Source organism: Podarcis liolepis (genome assembly GCF_965112155.1).
Source record: "Podarcis liolepis genome assembly, chromosome: 11".
NCBI classification, from domain to species: Eukaryota; Metazoa; Chordata; class Lepidosauria; order Squamata; family Lacertidae; genus Podarcis; species Podarcis liolepis.
Genome location: NC_139565.1, coordinates 28,869,850 through 28,890,989, shown reverse-complemented (window position 1 = coordinate 28,890,989; position 21,140 = coordinate 28,869,850). Strand labels below are relative to the sequence as shown.

Below are 21,140 nucleotides of genomic sequence, written 5' to 3'. Positions count from 1 at the left end.
CATATGCAGTTTAAAATTTAAACATGGGGGCCAGGTCTGAAATGGCTGAAGACTATGGTTCTTTAGAAATTCCTACATGTTTTGAGATGGCGTACATCAAGGAAAATCTTTCAAGTGACTGAATGGTTGGTTATTTTGGAGTTGACTGGTATCTAAAGATGTAACATACAGTAGATTGTTAACAAGAATCTGTTCCCTGAAATTATCTGATGGATGTGGACCACCTTCTTTGGGCCTTTTCCAAAAAGCAGCTTATAATTTTGATACCCACCATCTCTAGTGCCATTATATTTGCAACCCCTTGGAATGGAAGAGGGGTAATCTTGTTGCTGAGCTATAGCCATTTTCAACATATTGGGATAGGTGTTGTATAGCAGAAGTGCACAGTATCTGAAGAGAGTATATGGAAACCAGGAAAAACAAAAAATAATTTAAATGACAGGGCACTTAAAGTACAAAGTGGCACGGGTAGAGTGAGGAGTTACTATTGTGTTACTCTTCACTACATTGTTGTTGTAAGCATTATTAAGTAGTGAAACCATGATCATATAACGTCAGTGCGATAGTAGCTGTTGTAGGGGAGAAATTGAATTTTCATAGTAACTCAGTAATGAAACTTTATTTTAAGGAACATTCAAATCTGTGAACTGGTGCAGTAGATGAAAAAAGTCCCCTGTATCCCTGGCATATGCATACCATGTGCCCAAAACAATATTGTCTAGGAAGAACTTTTGTTGTGTTAAAAATCCTATCGCTTAAGATAATTCTGGAGATTTTACAGATTTAAAAAGTGAATAATTACAAATAGTGTTAAGATATCTCTTGCCTCATGACAAATCCTGAGGACAATGTTTAAAAATTCATTCTGAACTATTAAATCTAGAATGAATAACATAGTCTGGACCTATACCCACAGTTAAAAACATGAAATAGATTGAACAGCTTCACACAAAGCATTCATAGTTTGTAGTTTTTCTGATCATTACCCTTTCTCAATCTGAGAGTCATCCACGACTGGACCTAATGGTCAGGAGTCCCTTTACCATTACCTTTACCTTTGCGGGATGCGGGTGGTGCTATGGGTTAAACCACAGAGCCTAGGGCTTGCCGATCAGAAGGTCACAGTTCGAATCCCCGCGACGGGGTGAGCTCCCGTTGCTCAGTCCCTGCTCCTGCCAACCTAGCAGTTCGAAAGCACAAAGTGCAAGTAGATAAATAGGTACCGCTCCGGCGGGAAGGTAAACAGTGTTTCCATGCGCTGCTCTGGTTCTCCAGAAGCTGCTTAGTCATGCTGGCCACATGACCCGGAAGCTGTATGCCGGCTCCCTCGGCCAATAAAGTGAGATGAGTGCGGCAACCCCAGAGTCGGACTGGGGTGGACCTAATGGTCAGGGGTTCCTTTACCTTTACCCATCTGTGCTGTGCAATGATTAGTATATGCATACATATGTTTGTGTATGGAAGCATGCAGAGACAACTGACAGTCAACATTATTGATTCATCTGACCTTTCATTTACTGTCTGGAACATAATGCAATCAAGTTGGCTTACTTCTGCTATTTATTATTAGTGTTGAAAACTAGTATTTTATGCATATCTCAAATTGTTTGACTAAACAGCACATTCCTATATATGTCTACTAAGAAATAAACTAACTCTTAGGTCCGTAGGTATACAATTGCAGTGTCAGCTTTCTTCAGGCATAATGTTTTTTGCAGCAATTTATTTGAGCTTTCCAGATATTTACAAGTCAGGCAGCAACTCCCGAAATTGCCATGTTGATCAGTCTAGCTCTAGTACAATGTAGTAGAAATATAGGATAATTACTGTTGTGCAAGAGTAGCAACAATAGCTCCAAATCCTATGGGTAAGAGGTACTTTTTAGATATAAAATACTTCCATTGTTGTTAACTTGTTTTGCAAGTAAAGCAAACAAGTGAGGCCTGTAACAGACCATTGCAGCATTAATTATGCCTGTTTAGTGTTCAGTCAGTTACTCATGCCCTTTCCCAGGGAACACTTTCTCTCCCTCTTCCACCCAGTCAACATTCTGTTGCACTGAGCATGCTCAGTCCTCACGGGGCTATTTTTGGGGTTCCCTCCCTTGGGGTTTCCCCCTAAAGTTGTGGGTTGTTTTTTTTTTTGCACTTTTGCAAATCTTGCCGTTTCCCTCTTCCTTGAGTATGGATGGTGCTACTTTGGCTGCACAAGGATCTACATCCATCTATGAACTTCTGAAATGGAGGGAATTGATGTCTAGAAGGACCTAACTATCATGGCCTAAGAATTATATCAAGGTTCCTAATGTGCCTGCGGAAGTCTGGGATTTCAGCATAGTTGCTCTCTAATTGGGCAAATATTTGATCAACATTTAGAATGGTGGGGTGAAGAATGTACAGAGATATGCCTGTGAATTAACACTTCTCAGTACATTCATTCACTAAACAAGTTTTAATGCATTAATTTTGGTTTTATTAATCTTCCAGATCTTGTTTTCTGTGTCTTCGATTTTCACATTTCTCTATTCCTTCTCCTTTGAATGTACTTTTCTGTTCTGTTCCCGTCTGTGTTTACTTCCCACAAGTCTAAACATTCTGAATTTATCTCCTTCTCTATTTTTTCTAGTGTTATTTAGAATGTTGGGAAGTCTAATGCTAATCTCAAATTGTTGTGCTATTTCTGCACTTCTGCAGACTGGAATTTTACAAACTGAAAAATAAGGAGAGCAGGAGATTACTCTGAAAGCCTTTCATCAGCTAGTAATAAGTATACATTGCATAAGAAGCAAGGATATTGGACTAGCCTTTCCATTCTCTAGTAGTGAACTTTCCAGAATACTACTGGAGAAACAAATGTAGAATATCCGGTGGCCTCTGCTTGTAAGAATAAACAAAAGATTGTCATTCTCCATACTTGGACATTCAGAATTTTATTATAATAATTGAAATAAGAGAATGGGGGAAAGTGCCAGTCAAAGGAAGTACTGGAATGCAGATTATTGTATGCTGGGAATGTGTAGGCTGGAACAAGCTCAAATAATAGTAAAGAAAAATAAGCCAAGTTCTCGTCTATAACACTATAGTTGGTTAGTTCTTTATTAAAAGAAAGTTTGGGTATGCATTTAAAAATTAGTAAGTACTTCATTTGGATTTGAATGATTTCTCCCATTTTTATGGCTACAAATGTTACTGATATTCAGAAAAGAAGACACATTTATTTAAATTATGATTAGTATTCATACGGTACAACCATGCCAGGGATGTTATGCCTAGATTAAGCTGTCAGTAGTGCAGGTGACTTTGAATTACACCTTCCCATTAATTTCTTTAAAAGGCAGCATTTTTAAAAACGAACCTCATGTGTTTTTAAGTTATATTCGTACCTTTGAACAGATTGTTGTAGCTACAATTTACTAGAAATTAAAAACAATTTTGCTGCATAAAGATTCCTTATAATTAATACACCAGTAAACACAACAACCAGAGGTTCTAAAACCATACTGAATGTTGGTCTTTGAGTTGGGAGGTCTAGATCCAAATTGCTGTGCACCTATTAACTCACCAATTAGTGTCATGCACTCAGTTCCCTATCTCTAAAATGGAAATATCGAAGACGGGGTTGCTGCAAAAATGAATGAGATGAAGTTTAAAGGTAATTTTTCATAGTAATGAATTTGTTAATTCTAGCCATCTCTATGCAAATGGCTTTAAAGTAAAAACAAACAAAACTGTGATTACAAATTCTGTTCTTGACTTTAGCAACCATTCAGTTCATCATAAAAAATCACTCTTTTGTATTACTTTTGTGTGGAGGACTATTTTGCCAGTTGCTCTTGATCCATAGAAAATGGAATTTAGCTCCATCTTTTTGTTTTGTATAGGATATTTTTGACAGTGACTGGTACACATCTCGGAACCTTATTGGAGAAGCAGATATCATTGTGATTAAATACTCTGTAAATGACAAGTCTTCATTTCAAGAAGTAAAGGACATTTATGCACCACTGATAAAAAAAGCATTAAACCACTGTTCAATTCCTGTCATAATTTCTGCTGTTGGTGCAAGACAAAACGGTATGTGCTGGATCCCATCTTATAAACAGCTGAGGTATCGATATGAGACTAAGTGTTGGGTTAATCATGGTGGGGGAAAACTATGCTGTTAGTTCAGTCATGATAAGCTTAATGTTTGGTCACAAAATATTTGTACTGTTGGTTAGAATTGTTATAGTCAAGAGACTTGTTCCAGAATTGCACTTCTACATGATTGGTAAAGCACTTAGGTTTGTGTATTCTTGTGCTGTTACTGGGGCTAAGCCAGGAAATGCAAGTTTGCTAAATTTAGTTGGCTTCAGAATTGCCGCTTTTGATATGTTTCAGCAGACTCCTGTGCACATTGACTTGAAAGTAAGTCCCAGAGTGTTCAGTGGGGCTTATACCTTAGTAAGTGTGGGTAAGATTGCAACATTAAAATGCTTATTGACATTGCATATCAGTCATTTGCTTGGAAAATTCTTTACATTGTTAGCATTACTTGCCAAACATTTGCCTACTCTTTCACAGTATCAGTTCTGTGTGTAACAGGTAACTTCCTAACATCATTTCCTTTCCTTAGTATAGACTTTACATACTGTAGGTCAATCCCAGTAGCTAAGGGATTCTATTAAAAGGGCATACCTCTGTCACCTTTGCATTCAGAAGTTGAAGTCATGCAGGCTGTATTGTCTGTGCCGAAGCCACATTGGTACCCGTCAGGTGTGTGGTCTGCTGGGATCCCACAGACTGTGTAGGAGCTTAACTTATTTGAGTGGATCCTGCACAGTTGCAATTACATTAAAATGATCCAACCATATGGGCAGGGCTGATCAAAAGTGCCCGCCCCATGAAATTGGCATCCCCTCCTGATACTTCTCTGGTTAGAACCGAAAAGATTATTTGCTGCCCAAGTGGGAGCCACTCATGAAAAAGTTATTTAAAGGGTGCCTGATGTGTTCGACTTGAACTTGGACTGAGGCTTTAATCCCTTTTGAGCTATGAAGCTCTGGGCAAATCCCTGCCTATTTATCCCACTGCACAAGTTTGTTAGGTGAAATTTATGCTCTGGCTGATGAAACAATGAATGCCATCTTCTGAAAAATTGATAAACATGGTAAAAAATGATTTTGCACATTTGATTTCTACAGCACTCTCTCGTGTATGTGAAGATCTGTTCTGAATCTCATCGTCCTTAGCTTTTGCATGAGCAGAGTCCATTGTCATAACTTTAGCTGTGCCATTGTTTCTCAAGCTTCTAATAGCTGAGATACAGATTTGAGCCCTTGCTCGAGAAGAGGTTTACTCAGCATGGCCCAGAGTAGTGTTACTTTATGTCTCCATTTTGGTATGCCTCATGGGTAATTTTGCTGTGTATCTGTATCATGAGCAATTGAATGACCCGAACACATCTGTGGCAAAATTACCCTGCTCTCAGTGGAAACTGAAGGAGGCTTGTCTAGAGCATTTATTCAGGCAGAGGCATAGTGGGTAGCATCTTTGAGCGGTTATTTCAGGTTGACAGGAAAATTGAAATTTTAACATAATGTATTTATTGTGGCATAGTGACAGGCATATTAGCGTTCCTGCCCCCTAGAATGTTGTTTGGGCATTTACGAGCTATGCACTTTTAGTTTTAATGATGTTTAATGAATTCTAATGAAGGCATTATTTGTGTGAAATCTGATACAGTGTCAAAAGTGGAAAAAGTTTTTGTTTCTTCCTTACTCCTGCTACCTTCCAAGCTAATGCGATTATTGAAAAGTAGTAGCATCAGAGTAGTCTGTAATTTCTTATTGGGAAGCATTTGTTTAAAAGTTTATTCATTACTTAATACATTGTCATGTTTTTGTCCATTATATTGTTGTAAGTTGCAGCTACTTTTAAGTGGTTTTTAAAATATAGTTGCTGTAATGCAGTCCACTGTATTCTTAAGCTTTGTTGCATTATGGGTCCCAATACCTTGCAGACCATTTCCGTATGGTAGACTATTTGAAATGCTTTTTAATTAAAACTATGACGCCACTGTATTGAATAGCAACATGAAGGAAAAGGAGAAACTTTTCCAGATTAAATTTGTGTAAAAAAGGAGAACATGTACAAGAATGAAACTGCTTTGTATGATCACACTGTTAATAAACAGTCTATTCTACTTTATCTGAAAACATGCCATCAAATTCAACAATAGTTTCTACCATAGTAAGATTGTAATAATATGAACCAGTTTGATATTCATCACACTTATTATTTAAAAGGCTGCAATTTATCCTCATTGATGTAATACCTGATTCCCAATTGAAATTTCTTTACTGGAATACTTGTGGGCAGTTAACACTAAAAGTATAAAAAAAGGTTGTGTTGCATGTTAGCCAAACTCTATGAAGTAAACCTTGAAAATTACCCATAGGTGATGAACTTGATGCTTGGTGAAAATGTATCGATGTCTCAAATTTCTCTCTCTCTGGCATTTATATATACAGATCTATGTTCTAGCAAACTGCATTATACTCAGAATAGACCCATTAAAATTATTGGACCCAAGTTAGTCATGTCTATTAATTTCAGTGGGTCTGCTTTGACTATGCCTACCATTGGATCCAACCTTATATTTGTCATTTTTGTCATGCTTTTGCAAGGCAATAAGTTATTTGGAGTAGTTGATAATCAGAATATAAATGACCCAAGAGAGATTATTTCAGTGTGACTGCACCACTGCTTTTACAGTAAGAACTGTCAGTAGATAGCAGTCTTCTTTTTCATGAAATATTATCTGATGTGGTTCATAGGCAATTTGATATATCCTAGGGCATACTAGAGATTAAATTTAGGGGGCAAGAAGATCTTGTCTTTTTGAATATCAGTCCCATGTACACTGATAATACAATATAATAATGCACTTAAATATTTTTATTTATAACAGCACAAGTTTGTTTTATATGGAAACCTTTTTCCTTCAGTTAACAATGAAAATAATAGATAATGCTGTCTGCAGAGCCTTGTTTACTCTGTCTGTGGTTCTACTGACACTGCCTAGTAAGGAATGCAGAATTCTTGTGTAATATCATGCTGACTGCAATTAGAGGAAATTGTGGTCTGGCAAATGTCCTTGAAAAGTGTTACAAGCTTTCCTCATTATTTGCCTTATGATTTATAATGGCCTACCATTGAAACTTGTCTTAAATTTTTGAAACTTTTGATAAATTGAAAAGTGAAGTGACAATAATAAGACACTTAATTTCATTTTGGGGGGGGGGAATACTGTGTCATGCACATTAATCATTTTGGCAAGCCATATTTGCATTTCAGGGGGGATCTTTGTAGAAAGCCTTGACGCAACCTTAGGTGTTATACATCAGACAAACAGCGAATAACAAGATAAGGGGTGGTATTCAGTGCTAGTCCTACTCAGAGTAGACCTGTTGAAGTAAATGTACATTACTAGGTTCATTAATTTCAGTGGATCAACGCTGAGTAGGATTTAGTTGAATAAAACCCATGTTCAAAAATAGTAAGATATAATATAATTAACATGAAAAATATTGTTTAATTCTTGTTGGAGTAGCTCTGCATTTGTACTTGCATTATTTATGCTGTTAATAGGTTTAAAAATCTTACCTTTTGTTGAATGTGCTATTAATTCATTAGTATGATTTTGAAGCTACTGAAGAAGAGCCAATGTAATTAAAATATTTTGCATAAATAATTTGTTTTCTCAGAAGTTCCCTGCACTTGTCCTTTGTGCATCTCAGACAGAGGGAGCTGTGTTACAGCTTCTGAAGGGATTCAGCTTGCTAAAGAACTTGGAGCTACTTATTTGGAACTGCACAGTCTCAATGATTTCTACATAGGAAAATATTTTGGAGGAGTGGTAAGTAGAAAAGAATCTCAGAATGATCAAATGGTAAGATTTCAAATATCTTTTGAAATTTGGACTATGGTTTTTTTTTTGGATGGATATGGACATTGGCTACTCAGGATCACAGCCCCTGCTCTGACCTGAATATATATATATATATATCTGTTTTGTACACTATCCCCACAGAGAGCCAGCATGGTGTAGTGGTTCAAGTGTTGTATTAGGACCAGGGAGAACAGAGTTCAAATTGCCACCCAGCTGTGAAGCTGGGTCAGTCACTCCCTCTTAGCCTAATATGCTTCACAAGGTTATTAAGAGGATAATATGGGAAGGGGGAGAATCTTGTATGACACCTTGAGCTCCTTGAAGGAAAGATGGGGTATAAATGTGGCAACTCATTATGACAGTTTAAACTTTAGCTTAAAGCTATCAGAGTTGTTGCAAGGGTAAATTGTATAAGTGAAATAAACAGTGTAATTGGAACAGTTTGCTCAAGGTACCACAGGAAATCATATTAGGAAGTGGGGGTATTTTCACTGACAGCAGTCCTGCACTGCCTCTTCTCCAAGCCATTTTTAAGGCCACCTCCTTCATTGTTCAAAGTCCACTATTTTGGAAGGAGAAAGTCTACATGTACAGTGGTACCTCGGGTTACAGATGCTTCAGGTTACAGATGCTTCAGGTTACAGACTCCGCTAACCCAGAAATAGTACCTCGGGTTAAGAACTTTGCTTCAGGATGAGAACAGAAATCATGCTCCAGCGGTGTGGAGGCCCCATCAGCTGGAGGCCCCATTAGCTAAAGTGGTACCTCAGGTTAAGAACAGTTTCAGGTTAAGAACGGACCTCCAGAACGAATTAAGTTCTTAACCCGAGGTACCACTGTAATGAATAGTACTTGGAGGAGTGGAACTAAATTAAATTGAAATGCAGCAAAAGTGTTTCAGCACTATCGTGAACGTGCTTTCTGAAACACAAGTGCCTTTGAGTTCAGTGGGACTTGCTCCTTGTATGCGAGTATAGTATTACACCCTTAATCTGAACGCATTTTGTACAGTTGCAATATGTAAGAAGTGCTGTTGTTGCATACTCCTAGCTGGGGCAACGCTGCCGCTGATTAGTATGGACAGGACAGCGGAAGCAATGGGTTGGTGGTGGCATTCAGGGGTGTACGTAAGGGTTGGTCGGGTTGGCCCCTGCTAAGGACGCAGGCCCATGAGGGCACAAAAATTGTGCCACTTTGAGTGGCTCGGAGCCCATAGCCGTCTTTCCTATTGGGCTTACTGGCGCATTGCGCCAGGGCGCTGGCCTCTCAGGGGCACCCCAGTGAGTGGGGGAGCTGCGTGGCTTTGCTGGCGGCCTCCCCTTTCCCTGCACACCCACCAGCTGTGCCCCGTCAACCATATGGATGGCGGGCGTGCAGCTTGCCTCCCAAGCCTCCACGGGAGGAGAGCGATCCCCACAGAGGCTTGGGAAAAGGTCAACAACTCTGAGAAATTGGGGGGGGGAGGCAGCGCGCCGGAGGGATCTTTGCACCACGGCACCAGATATGCTGAAGACAGCCCTGTCAGAGCCCATCTGTGCTCTCTTTTCTGAGCAAGACCTGCAGGCTCCTCTGGGTGCCTTTGCAATAGAATCCAGTCACTTGCTGGGGGCCCCTCCCCAGTGGGTGGTGGTGCTATTAGAAGTGTGAGGGCTCAGATGGAAGAAAGAAGAGGCAGGGTGAGAGTTGCAGGAGGAGGAAAAAGGAAGGGAGGGTGGAAGAAGGCAGAAGGGAAAGCAGGAACCAGAGGGATGGAGGAAAGCAGGCAGATGGATCAATGGAGGAGGAGGGGAGGTGGTGCAGAGCAGACCCAACCCAACTCCAGTGGCGAAGGAGGAAACAACTGGCAGAGTACAATAGGTGATGAAAAGCAAAGTTTTTGAATTTTGGGTCCATGGTCTTTCCTGGCTTCAGAGGAACCAATATATCTCCTCAATATATCTCTTCATAGGGGTGGTACTGATACATCTCCTTGCCAAGGTCACAAAGGAGCCTAGGTACACCTCTGGTACCAGTGGGCCTAAGCACACGTGCATCACCAACCTGTCCTTCCTCATCCCAGTCTTGGCAAACAGCAGCTTTGAGGATGGTACAGTGGCAATTCCCTCACATGCCACAACTAGTTTAAAAATGATTTAGGCTGCAGTTATATGCACATTTTCCTGGTAATTAATCTCACGGAAGGCTTTCTTCTGAGTAGACATTCAGAGGATTGGGCTATTAATTTAAAAGGTCTCTAAAGTGATAAATAGTTCATTTCAGTTCATTAATTACATTAGCCATTGGCTAGCCATATCAGATTTTTTTAAAGAAATGGTTTGAATGGATACAGATTACACCCAAGATCATAGAGCAAATGGCATTCTCAAATGAATCACTGTCTTGAAAACAGTAGCAATAGATTCCAAATTATTTCTGGGAAACAATATTTAGTGCCATTAATGGATTTGCCAATCTTAATTGTGTATTGGAAGTGAGCCTGTTTTAAGATTTCTGCAGTTTGGTTTGCAGTCAGTAGGCACTTTAGTTTGTCTGTTGAATCAGCTACTTTAAAAATGAACTTCAATAGACGTTCGGTTTCTCCCATGGAAAACAGGATAGTTAATGTACAGAGTAGTAATTTAGCTGTGAGGGAGCTAATTGAATACATATTATGTTGATTTATTATTGTTTTTAAATTAACATCTGTGAGAGCTGTCCTCATTTGCTTGGCTTTGCCTACTAAATTTATTCTATAAGCACTTTGAGCATGGTGTTCCTTCCTTGTACTAATTTCTATTAGTATTATTTTGAAGCAGGAATGATAAAGGCTAATCTTTTAAAGATTTGTTGGTATAATAAACAATACCTCACTTCAAGTTTGGATGATTTTCATGTTCTTCCTTCAGAGAGGCTTATGAGGCCCCCATTGCTGCACCAAGGAGGCTCAGTGCACAACACAACACCTAGCAGAACTATGGCAAGGCGCTCATAAGCATGGGCATAGGGACTGGCATGTACCTGTGAGCTCTAGAGTCTACTTCCATACAGAGAGGGCCAGCTCTGCAGCCTGTCCAGTGTATGCAAATCTATGGACTAGATTATGTTCTTTCTTAGCTGCTAAGTTTTTATCAAAATTTACTTCTTTACTTGCAAGTAAATGCCTCTGTGGTTTGGTCTTGGGTGGGAGCCAGAATAGTCTTCTCTTGCATTGGGCACCCTATACACCCTTTACATAAAAGGCCTTCCTACAAAACGTTTTCAAAGAATGTTTAAAATTTCAAAGAGGGGGAGGCTTATTGCATTTCCACTGACAGGGAATTCTATAATAGACATAGAGGCTGCTGCAGGAAATGCCCTGTTTCTTGTACTGGGCAGATGAGGCTAATTTAATGGGAGAAAGGCTAAAAACCACATGGAGGTTTGGACTCTTGGTCAGTTCTGAAACAGCCAAACACCCTGCCACTAACATCAAAACTATAGGATTCATCCTTTCTACTTTGCTTAATATCTTCTAAATGTTCAGTGCTCCTGCTTTTGTATGAAAAGGTACATAAGAAATTTGTTATCTTTCAAGTTGATTAAAGTGTCCAATCAGCATTTAACCATAATTGATCTGCTGTGGCTTCTTAAATAAATCTTAGAAGGTTAAGTAAATATATATGTGTATATTTTATTTTAGCTGGAATATTTTATGATACAAAGCTTGAATCAGAAATCTTCTGAAAAAATGAAGAAAAGGAAAAAAAGCCATAAGTGCCATGGAGTTAAGCCACCTCAACTTGATCAGCCAGGTATAATTTCCAACAGAGCACATCTAAGTGACAGGAGATGGAGGGAGAATTTATCAATTTTAAAGCCCTGCTGGCCTGTGCTGTCAGGGGTGGGGGTCTTCTTTTTATGGTTCTTTTGAGTGTGTTTTTGACAAACCCTCTCATTTCAGTGGAAGAGAAATTAACACAGTAGCTCTATACTTGTGTAGTTGATGGGTCTGATCCTAGGATCATTCAGGGGGATGGAGGGCTCTGGTAGACGATAGGCTGCCCCATCCCTGGAATGCCCTGTTTTGGGACTAACTCCTGGCAGGCTTGCTGTAGCAGAGGGGCTTCAGGGCCTAGAGGAAAGTATGAGCTACAACAAATAATTATAGTACTGGTGCCAGTATCTGAATAGATGCCAGCTGTAAGTTCTCTGGCACCTAACAGCTTTTGTTATTCACTCTCCACTGGTATTATTTTCCACCCCACCCTACATCCTCTACTGGCCAGATGGCAAAAGGGCCCTGGCCCATGATGAGGAATCAGGTGAGTTTCTTGAACTCTGATTACGTTAAGTGCATGGCTGCTGTCAAAAATGCTGTGTAGCTCCTCAGACTTCTCTGGCATCTAGTACAATTTACCCTGGCATCAGAATGTTCTGCATTTTTTTCACTATTACAAGCAGTTGCTGGTGATGTTCAGTATAAAACGTAGTTTGGCCTTTGTGAGTATGCAGCCTTTTATCCTCACAGTCTCTGGCTATATCCTTTAAAACAACTGAAGTTCAAGCAATTCTCCATTGATTAATTTCAGAAACATCTAATTTTTTAGTAAATGTTTTTACAGTTTGTATTAACCTGAGAAGTTAGAGAAATTGGGCTTCCTTTTATGGCCAAAGTGTAGTAAAGAGAAATGTATTTAGGGCAGTTAGGAAAACACTGTTATGTCCTCATTTAATCCAGTCCCAGGGAATAAAAATGCTTTTGTTTGCATTGTGCCTAGTGCAAATTTGGAGTTACAAACAGTTTATTCATGATTTCTATTTTTTTGGTTTTGTTTTAGAAAAAATGCCAATCTTAAAAGGTGAAGCCTCACATTATGACTCCGATTTACATAACCTGCTGTTCTGTTGCCAGTGTGCAGATGTGGTATTTTATTCTGAAGACTTGAAGGAAGTAGCAGAAGCTCACAGGATTGTTCTGTGCTCTGTTAGCCATGTGTTCATGTTACTCTTTAATGTGAAGAGTCCAGCAGACATTCAGGATTCCTCCATCATTCGAACTGCCCAGACCCTCTTTGCAGCAAACCGGCAAGCTGTGCTTCCTGTTTTAAACCACAACTCATCAGGCAACTCACCAGTAAGAGTCATTGTTAAAGACTCTTTCTTCTGTTCTTGTTTGTCAGACATTCTGCACTTCATTTACTCAGGTATCCTGTCAGAATGGTTCTGGCTGTTTTTTGTCTTTTAGCAAGAAAGAGCTAACCTACTGCAATGGGGCTGCATACCATCTCGCTAGAGGCCTAGTTCTCGTTGTTGTAATAAATCCGCACCTGAACTTAACCACTTCAGACTTGAAGTAGATGCATACAGATTACTATTATGTCAGGGAGTAGACTATCTGAAAACTTTTCTTCCAAATGTCTGGTGTTCTTTTATGTAGGGATTTATTTTTTTTAATGAGGGAGATTTCAGTGGGAAGTGTAAATGTTGCCAGAACTTTTGTTTGCACAATTTAAGTTGGTTGGGCACCAGACTATCCCGATCAAGTCATTTTTGTTGTTTTCTGATTGTTACATATTTTAAGAACTTTTGCTGAATAGTGGCGATGGAGGAAAAGTGATATTGATGACTAAACTTGGAGATGATAGACTTTGGCACTTGGTTACTCTACTAAGGAGGTACAATAAAGCAATCCACCAAGCTATTGCAGTCAACAGCCTTTGAAGAAGGAAACAAACAAACAAACAAAATGGAAATAGTGCAGGGGCACTCTTTGGTGGATTGTACCCAATTTTACTGCCCTAAGATTCCTTAAACTTGTGTGCTCCTGTCTACACATGGAGTTCTTGCTCTTGAAAGGACTGTTCCTTTCAGTGTGTTTGAGGACAACTCCACTAGGTGGGGATGCCATATTCTCCAGGAAATCTGTTTATGCATCAAAACACATGCAGAACTCTGAATCTAGGCGGCATGTCTAAACGTGTATTTTCTTCCAAGTCTGATGCTGAAATGTTGTTGTTGTGTATGTGTGCATTGAAGGATGCAACTTCACAACCTTTGCAAGGCCAGTTGTTCAGGGGCAAACAGATTCCTCCTCTCCAGTTCTAATTATTTCTTTATTTAAAAGTCAGGAACTGGGGAGGTAGTTTTGTCACTTCTCGTCATTCACACCATAGGGATGTCTTATTAGTGCTGATGACACCCACATTACTAACATCAAGCACAATAACAGTGACTTTGCTATTCGAGCATGTGGAGAGACGAGACTTTCCTTTTCCCAGGTACCAAATATAGTTCTTTCAGTGATATAAAAATGCAGTGTCCCTGCGGCAGAAATGCCACCCCCTGAGAAGATGCTTGGGTTGTGTGCAGCACATATTGGTAATAACTGCATTTCTGGAGCTAAAAAACTGATAGTCTGAGAGGAGCCATAGCCTAGAAGTATGTTTATCTCATCTCCACAGGTGCTTTCCAATGGGAACTATTAGAAGAACATATCAAAAAGAAGCTGAAGGATCTTGGGAATGTTGAGCTTGTTCTTGAGAGAGTAAAATGTATCTTGAAAATTCCAGGAAAGGTAAGCCACATTATTTTATCTTTCAGTTGCACTTATTGGATTGCAAAAAGGACCAGATGGAGTGGTTTGGATCCCTTAGATACAATATTTATCAATAAAGGGTGTTAAGTCCAAATGACTCACCATTAAGTTCAGTATTAGTTAGGCTATAGAAACAGGGGAAGATGGTGAATTCAGCAACTGGAAAGATTATAAACTTTTTGAATAAGTGGATTTAATAACTCGGGGGGGGGGGTGATGACAGAGTATTCAAAAACGATCCTCATTAAACAGTTATTTATTAATATTCTTCCTAACAATGAAAGAGTTTAAAATGCAGCTATGGGAAGCTTAAATTCTAACAAGCGTCAGGTTTCAAAGGGGAAGATATTTGGTTCATATAAGGGAGTATTACTTTATTTTGTTTATGAATATTGAGGCAGAAGCAGCCCTACTGTCTCTAGGTGAAGTAGCTGTCTCAGGCTGCCAGCTTTTGGATACCTTTAAGAGAGACACACTCATCTGACCCAAGGCTGGGACACAATGTGCAAGGCTGGTCTTTTGCACAACTCCTGTTTATTTCAACAAGATAAGTGCAGGATAACTTTGTGATGGATTGTGCCCCCTGGTCAGAAACAAAGTGTTGTGTTCAGGATTCTATGTATGCGTAGGAGAATGTTACATTTCTTTTTACAACCTCCCCCCTTGATCTTCCCGATGTTAGGTGTCTAGCTAGAGGATCTTCCCAAAATGTGAGGGGCTAGGGTCTGCTACTGGAGGGGAAATATTGATTACTACCCTGTGTCAGAATTATGGTCTGTGCATCCCAGGGGTGGGGGGGCTTACAATGGCAGGATACATATTTAGAGTAAGAACCATTGTGAGATACCTATTTATGGTAGTAGAAATGAAAATGGAGGAAGAGCTTTTGAAAGTGTGCAACAGATGTTGCTGATCAGTTGTGAACGAAGTGGGAAAAAACAGGCTCAGTGGTTTCATATTGTTTGCTACAAAAGCAGGAACAAAGGTAGGCACTTAAAAAGCACTGGCACTCACATGTTCCTCTGTCTTTTCCTTTTTCAGATTAACAGCTCAAGAAATTGCAGATCATATTTGTCAAAAAGGCCCCTGCAGTTATGTAACAGCTCTCTCAGGCTCTTCTTTAACACAACTGTATTAGCTGATGTCATGTTCAAAATACAAGGTATTAAGCTTATCTCATTTGTTTTCCCACCTTTTCCCTTTAAGTAGTCAAACAGTGATAAAATACCTCCTGGTGATAAATTGAATAACTATTTCAATAAAAATGAGTATCATCATCGATATGCTTTCATGATCTATAATATGAGGAAGAATTCAATATGTAAGAGCCTATCGAAGAAGAGCCTGCTGGATCAGGCCAATGGCCCATCTAGTCCAGCATCCTGTTCCCACAATGACCAACTAGATGCCTGTGAAAAACTTGCAAGCAGGATTCGAGCACAAGAGCACTCTTCCCTCCTGTGGTTTCCAGCAGTATTTATTATAGTGTTGTGAAAATGTTTCAAAGCCGAATGTATGATAGGAGAGGGGGGGAATCTCACCTGATATTTGATTATATTGCAAAATCCCAATTACAGTAGTGCCTTTAGTGGGCTGTCTAAAATAATCACAAAATAGTTTCAAAGCTTCCAGGTCTCCCAGAACTTTTCAGCAGGCTAGATGGTAAAAACAGAGAAGTGGGATATGGGAAGGAGGAAACATTTTTTAAAGCTGATTTTAAAGTCATGGAGCCTGTACAGTTGAACCATGGTTGTCAAATGTAATCCGTTCTGGAAGACCATTGGACTTCTGAAACATTCAACAACTAAGGTGCAATTGCCAGTTGGCAAAACCCATTGAAAAAATGGAGAAATGCACCTCGGAAGCCATTCGACTTCTGAGGCGCATTCGAAAACGGACGCATTCACTAAGAGTTTGAAAACCGAAACTTTCTATTTCAGAAGCTTTCGACAACCAAGGTTCCACTGTATCTGATCAAAATCTCAAAACAATCAGGAAGGAGGTAGTATGAGAATGGTTAGGGGCCAGCTGGGAAAAAGAATCATAAATGTGGCTGATACCTGATCCCTCAAAACTCATGAATTGTCTGTTATACCCTTAGGCAAAACACACAGGTTTTTTAGTAGGTGGAAACCACAATGCAGGCCTGTTATAACTTCTGGGCTTGACAAGGCATCTGACCCTCACCTGAGCCTTCTCCAGCCAAGGAATCACACACCTCCCTGAGCTAGTGAGCCCCACTTGGACTGTGGGTCCTTGCCTGCCTTCCCTCAGAGCTGACAGCTGTAAGTGCTGGAATCTTGCGATCGGGGTGGTACATCCTATTTTGCCACTTAAGGCAAAACAGGAAGTGACACACTGTTCTGCCACACCACCAGTGGGACACTCACCACCACTTAGCCACCTACTGGTGGCACTGCAGCTGTACCACCAGCTGTGTCACCACTTGTGGAGAAGGTGTGGTGGCATTGACCCGTGAAAGAGCTTGCAAGATCTCTCTCAGATCTCAAGAGATATTTTGCACTCCTAGACATCTTTCAAGACTTTGCTGAGATCTCACAAGATCTTGCAGGAAATCAGCACCTATCCTGGCACCACTTCTCGGCCAGGACGCAGGCCTTATATTAGTGAAGGTGAGAGCCACATAGCCTCATGTTAATGTCTGCTAGTGCCTCCTCCCCCCCCCCCATTCCATTGTAAGACTATGTCCAGATTCAAACTCCATGTTTTCAACAGCAACCAAACAATAAAAAAGAAATCGCCCACCTGTCCCCACATTGCTCTGTTTACCGTCTAGCTTGATGAACAGTTCTGTAAAACTCAAAAGCTTGCAATTCTAACTTTTGCTATTTTGGTTGGCCTATATATTGGCCTAATTTTCTTATACGCCAACACAGCTGCCTTTACAGATGATACTGGCATTTCTTCATTTTTGCCGTGCCAGTCATGGACCTTTATTTGCTGTCCTGTGTACTATTAACAGTGCCTAATCTCATTGACTTCAGTGGGATTTAAGCAGGATTTTGTACAAAATTGCAACCCTTAACTACTTCTATGCCTATACACAGACAGGAGTAGTGGCAAGAGTCAGAAGAATCTTTATTTGCATCAGCCACTAGCCGTAGCAATAAAATAAAATGTACTGACAAAAGAGGTAAAAACTTAAACTATACCAAATACATTTTGGAGGTTTACATCACTAATAAAATAATAGATCTTATTCTAATTGCCTCCGCTAAAAACCTTGCAGTTTTTGCTGCAAGTAGTGGCAAGTATTTTTGATCAACTTCAAACTTCTGCTTCCACAGGATTAAAGAGTTGTTTAATTATTTTGCTTTCAGCTTTGAAAAGCCACAGCCAAGTCTGAATCTCTATGAACTAGGCACATGCGTACAAGGGAATTCTTTTCTAGATGCCGCCTTCAGTATGCAGAGAAAACAAACAGTCCTTTGAAAGGAGAACAAAATACAAATGCAGAGCTTGGTGAGACAGACAGCTCAGTTCTAAGGGCTACTCTTTGGACAATTCTTGTAGGAAGTTGAGGGAACAATAGGTTTCATTGCTTGTCTCAAACAAATGCCACAGAGGAATATATTCATATTAACAAGAGTGCAACCATCTATTACAAACAGAACACAATGAAAATGAATTTGTACTTATTAAAGTGTTTTGTCTTTAGAGCGAAAAATACCTAATTTAAGAATGTACTGCACAAAAGAGTGCAGTTGTGTTTACCAGATTGCATCCAGATTTTTGTCAGGACACAGATCTTTTAATTCCAGTAATAATAGGAGTACCTCTAGGGATGTGAAAAGTGCTATTCCTTCCTTACTGAAAGATCCCAGGGAATTAAACCAATAGTTCCAAGTCATAGAGCGTGGCACTAATGCGGTTTTGAGCCTGAAACAGTTATTTTAAAAAATGAGCCTCTGATTGTGCATTTTAAATACTTAAGTACTCGTAAGTTAGGCCGAGAAATGAATAAAATTATGGGTAAATGCCTCACCAGCGCATTATTTCTCTCATACTGCTGCAGATCAATGTACAGTGGTACCTCGGGTTAAGTACCTAATTCGTCCCAGAGTTCCATACTTAACCTGAAACTGTTCTTAACCTGAAGCACCACTTTAGCTAATGGGGCCTCCTGCTGCTGCCACGCCGCTGGAGCACTATTTCTGTTCTCATCCTGAAGCAAAGTTCTTAACCTGAAGCACTATTTCTGGGTTAGCGGAGTCTGTAACCTGAAGTGTATGTAACCTGAAGTGTATGTAACCCGAGGTACCACTGTATTAGAAATGTGAAATGCTGGAGCCATTTAGAAGTTTTTCTGTTGCAGAGCAAATGTCACTTTGCTTCTATCAGTGCTTTTTTCAAAGAATTAAGCCCTATTCAGGCATTTTATTCAAAACTGAATTGATCATGTGAGGAAAGAGTGGGGCTGCAGTAAACAAGAACATAACTCTGCCCCTGATACCAGTGCTGAGTAGCCCTGCTCTCAGGTACCTCTGTCTACAGGATGCACATCGGCTGGGTGGGAATCTTTACTCGAATATCTGAGTGCACAAAGCCTTCTATACTATATGGAACCCTGAATAGTTAGGGTTGCAGATGATGTGGAAGCCTCCTTGCAGACATTTGCATTGTACACATGGATGCCATATTTACAGATTGGTGCCACAGACTACAAAGTTTCAATGGGCAGCATTAATAGAAACACACACACACACACACAGAGAGAGAGAGAGAGAGAGAGAGAGAGAGAGAGAGAGAGAGTCTTTTTCTTTGCTGGTGCAATAAATTACGGAATTTGGGTTCAGGCCAGTGTGCCATATAATTTTAAGCATATTTACTCAAAAGTAAAACCTACTGAATTAAATTGGACTGATTCCCGCAGTAAATGTGTAGAGGATTGTAAACTTAGGTGTACTGAAGGCAACCAGAGTAGATCCAGAAACCAAATATTTCATCCTAAATGGACAGTGGGTTCGGATCCCATTAAGTGAAGGCATCACTATAAATCCTGTCACTTTATATTGTTTTATATTGTAAAATTTGTTAACAATGGCAGATTTTTCTTGAAACACCAGTGTTCAATAATTTAAGAAAACATCGCTCTTAAATTAGGGATGAGAAACTGTGGCCCTTTGGGTGTTATTATACATGTAACTGCCATCAACCCCTTAGTCCAATAGCATCTAGAGTGCCACAGATTCCGCATCCCTAACTTAAATACATTTCAGCATAAAAATGTTGAAATCATTGCCTTGGTTTTCTTTCTCTCCCCGACCCCTCTTCTTGCAGGTGCTACAGTGCCCGCCCACAGAGCAGTCCTCGTGGCTCGCTGTGAGGTAATGGCGGCTATGTTCAACGGCAACTATGCAGAATCTAATAGTTTTCTGGTTCCAGTTTATGGGATTTCCAAAGACACTTTCTTGTCCTTTCTAGAGTATCTGTATACGGACTCCTGTTGTCCAGGTAAACAAATATTTAAACTTTTTTTGTATATTCATATACTTCTGGTGCTCTGGTTGCTCCTTCACTGGTGAAGGAAGAGGGAACAGAAGTAGATACCATCATATCATTTTTCTTCTACAGCTGAGGAAGACTGCAATCCTGTGCAGACTTCACTGGTAATACCATATTTTTTCCATGTATAAGACACCCCCATGTATAAGATGCCCCCTATTATTCGGGACTCCAAATTAAGAAAACACCCCTCAGCACTACCTGTGTATAAGACGAGCCCCAACTTTAAACCTATTTTTTTGGTAAAAAAAACCAGTCTTGTACACAGAAAAATACGGTAATTTCTATTTAACACCATGGAACTTACTTTCGAGTATACTTGCATGTACTCTGCACAGCTGTAATCCTAAGTATAGTTATTAAGAACTAAGTGGACTTGCTGCTGAGTACAATTTTCTGGTTCTTAACCTTGGATTTTTTTATATTGGGTGAAAATATTTCTGGGCATTCCTGGATTACCTTTTAAAGGCTCAGTTCAGGCCAGCTTCAATAAGAGTGATTCCTAGTGCTACTCAGTCACTGCTCTTTTGTTGGAAGCTACAGGCAGAATCGTAATTGATTTTCACACTCCCAGGAGTATGATGGTTTTTCTATTATCCCTCCAAGTTTTGTCCACAACAGTGTGGCATAGTTGCTGTATATGGGGGACAGTTGAACCTTAGCGTACATTTACTTTGTGGTGGGCACCTTTTTATGATCTTTCCTTTTTTTATCAGTATTTTAATTATTGGTAAAGTGTTTTTCTAGCTCAAGAGAGAGAAGGGTTTGACATCATTATCACCAAAATGTTATAACGTTAATCTGTTATGGTGCTGTAATAGTATAATACAATAATGTTAATTTTTTAAAAAGCTTTCTCCTTGTTTTATCGACATGGTTAATGGTGGTGTGACCAGAAAAAGGTAGGGATTGTTTAAATCATAAAAAACCACCATTGACTTATAGTACCGTGCCTCCCTTTCATTTTAAAAAACAGTCAGAAAAGTGTTGTAGTGATAATTAAGAAATTGATTTTTTAAAAAGAAATGGGCCGTAAAATGGCACTCATTGCAAATTTTATAATAAATGCCTGCTGAGCTGTGATAGGTCCTCTTTCTTAGTATGTCACTGTCCACATTAAAAAAAAAAA

General features: G+C 39.6%; 1 protein-coding gene across 5 annotated transcripts in view; it reads left to right on the top strand.

Annotated features, from left to right (window-relative positions):
• Positions 1-21,140, top strand: part of RHOBTB3 (Rho related BTB domain containing 3) — a 36,239-nt gene that overhangs the window by 6,244 nt on the left and 8,855 nt on the right. For all 5 annotated transcript variants that reach the window (XM_083464536.1, XM_083464535.1, XM_083464534.1 and 2 more), the window contains 7 exons: positions 3,881-4,073; positions 7,748-7,899; positions 11,591-11,702; positions 12,729-13,094; positions 14,352-14,464; positions 15,527-15,647; positions 19,787-19,960. In XM_083464536.1, coding sequence (XP_083320662.1) covers positions 3,881-4,073; positions 7,748-7,899; positions 11,591-11,702; positions 12,729-13,094; positions 14,352-14,464; positions 15,527-15,647; positions 19,787-19,960 — 1,231 coding nt within the window. The remainder of the gene's footprint in view (positions 1-3,880; positions 4,074-7,747; positions 7,900-11,590; positions 11,703-12,728; positions 13,095-14,351; positions 14,465-15,526; positions 15,648-19,786; positions 19,961-21,140) is intronic.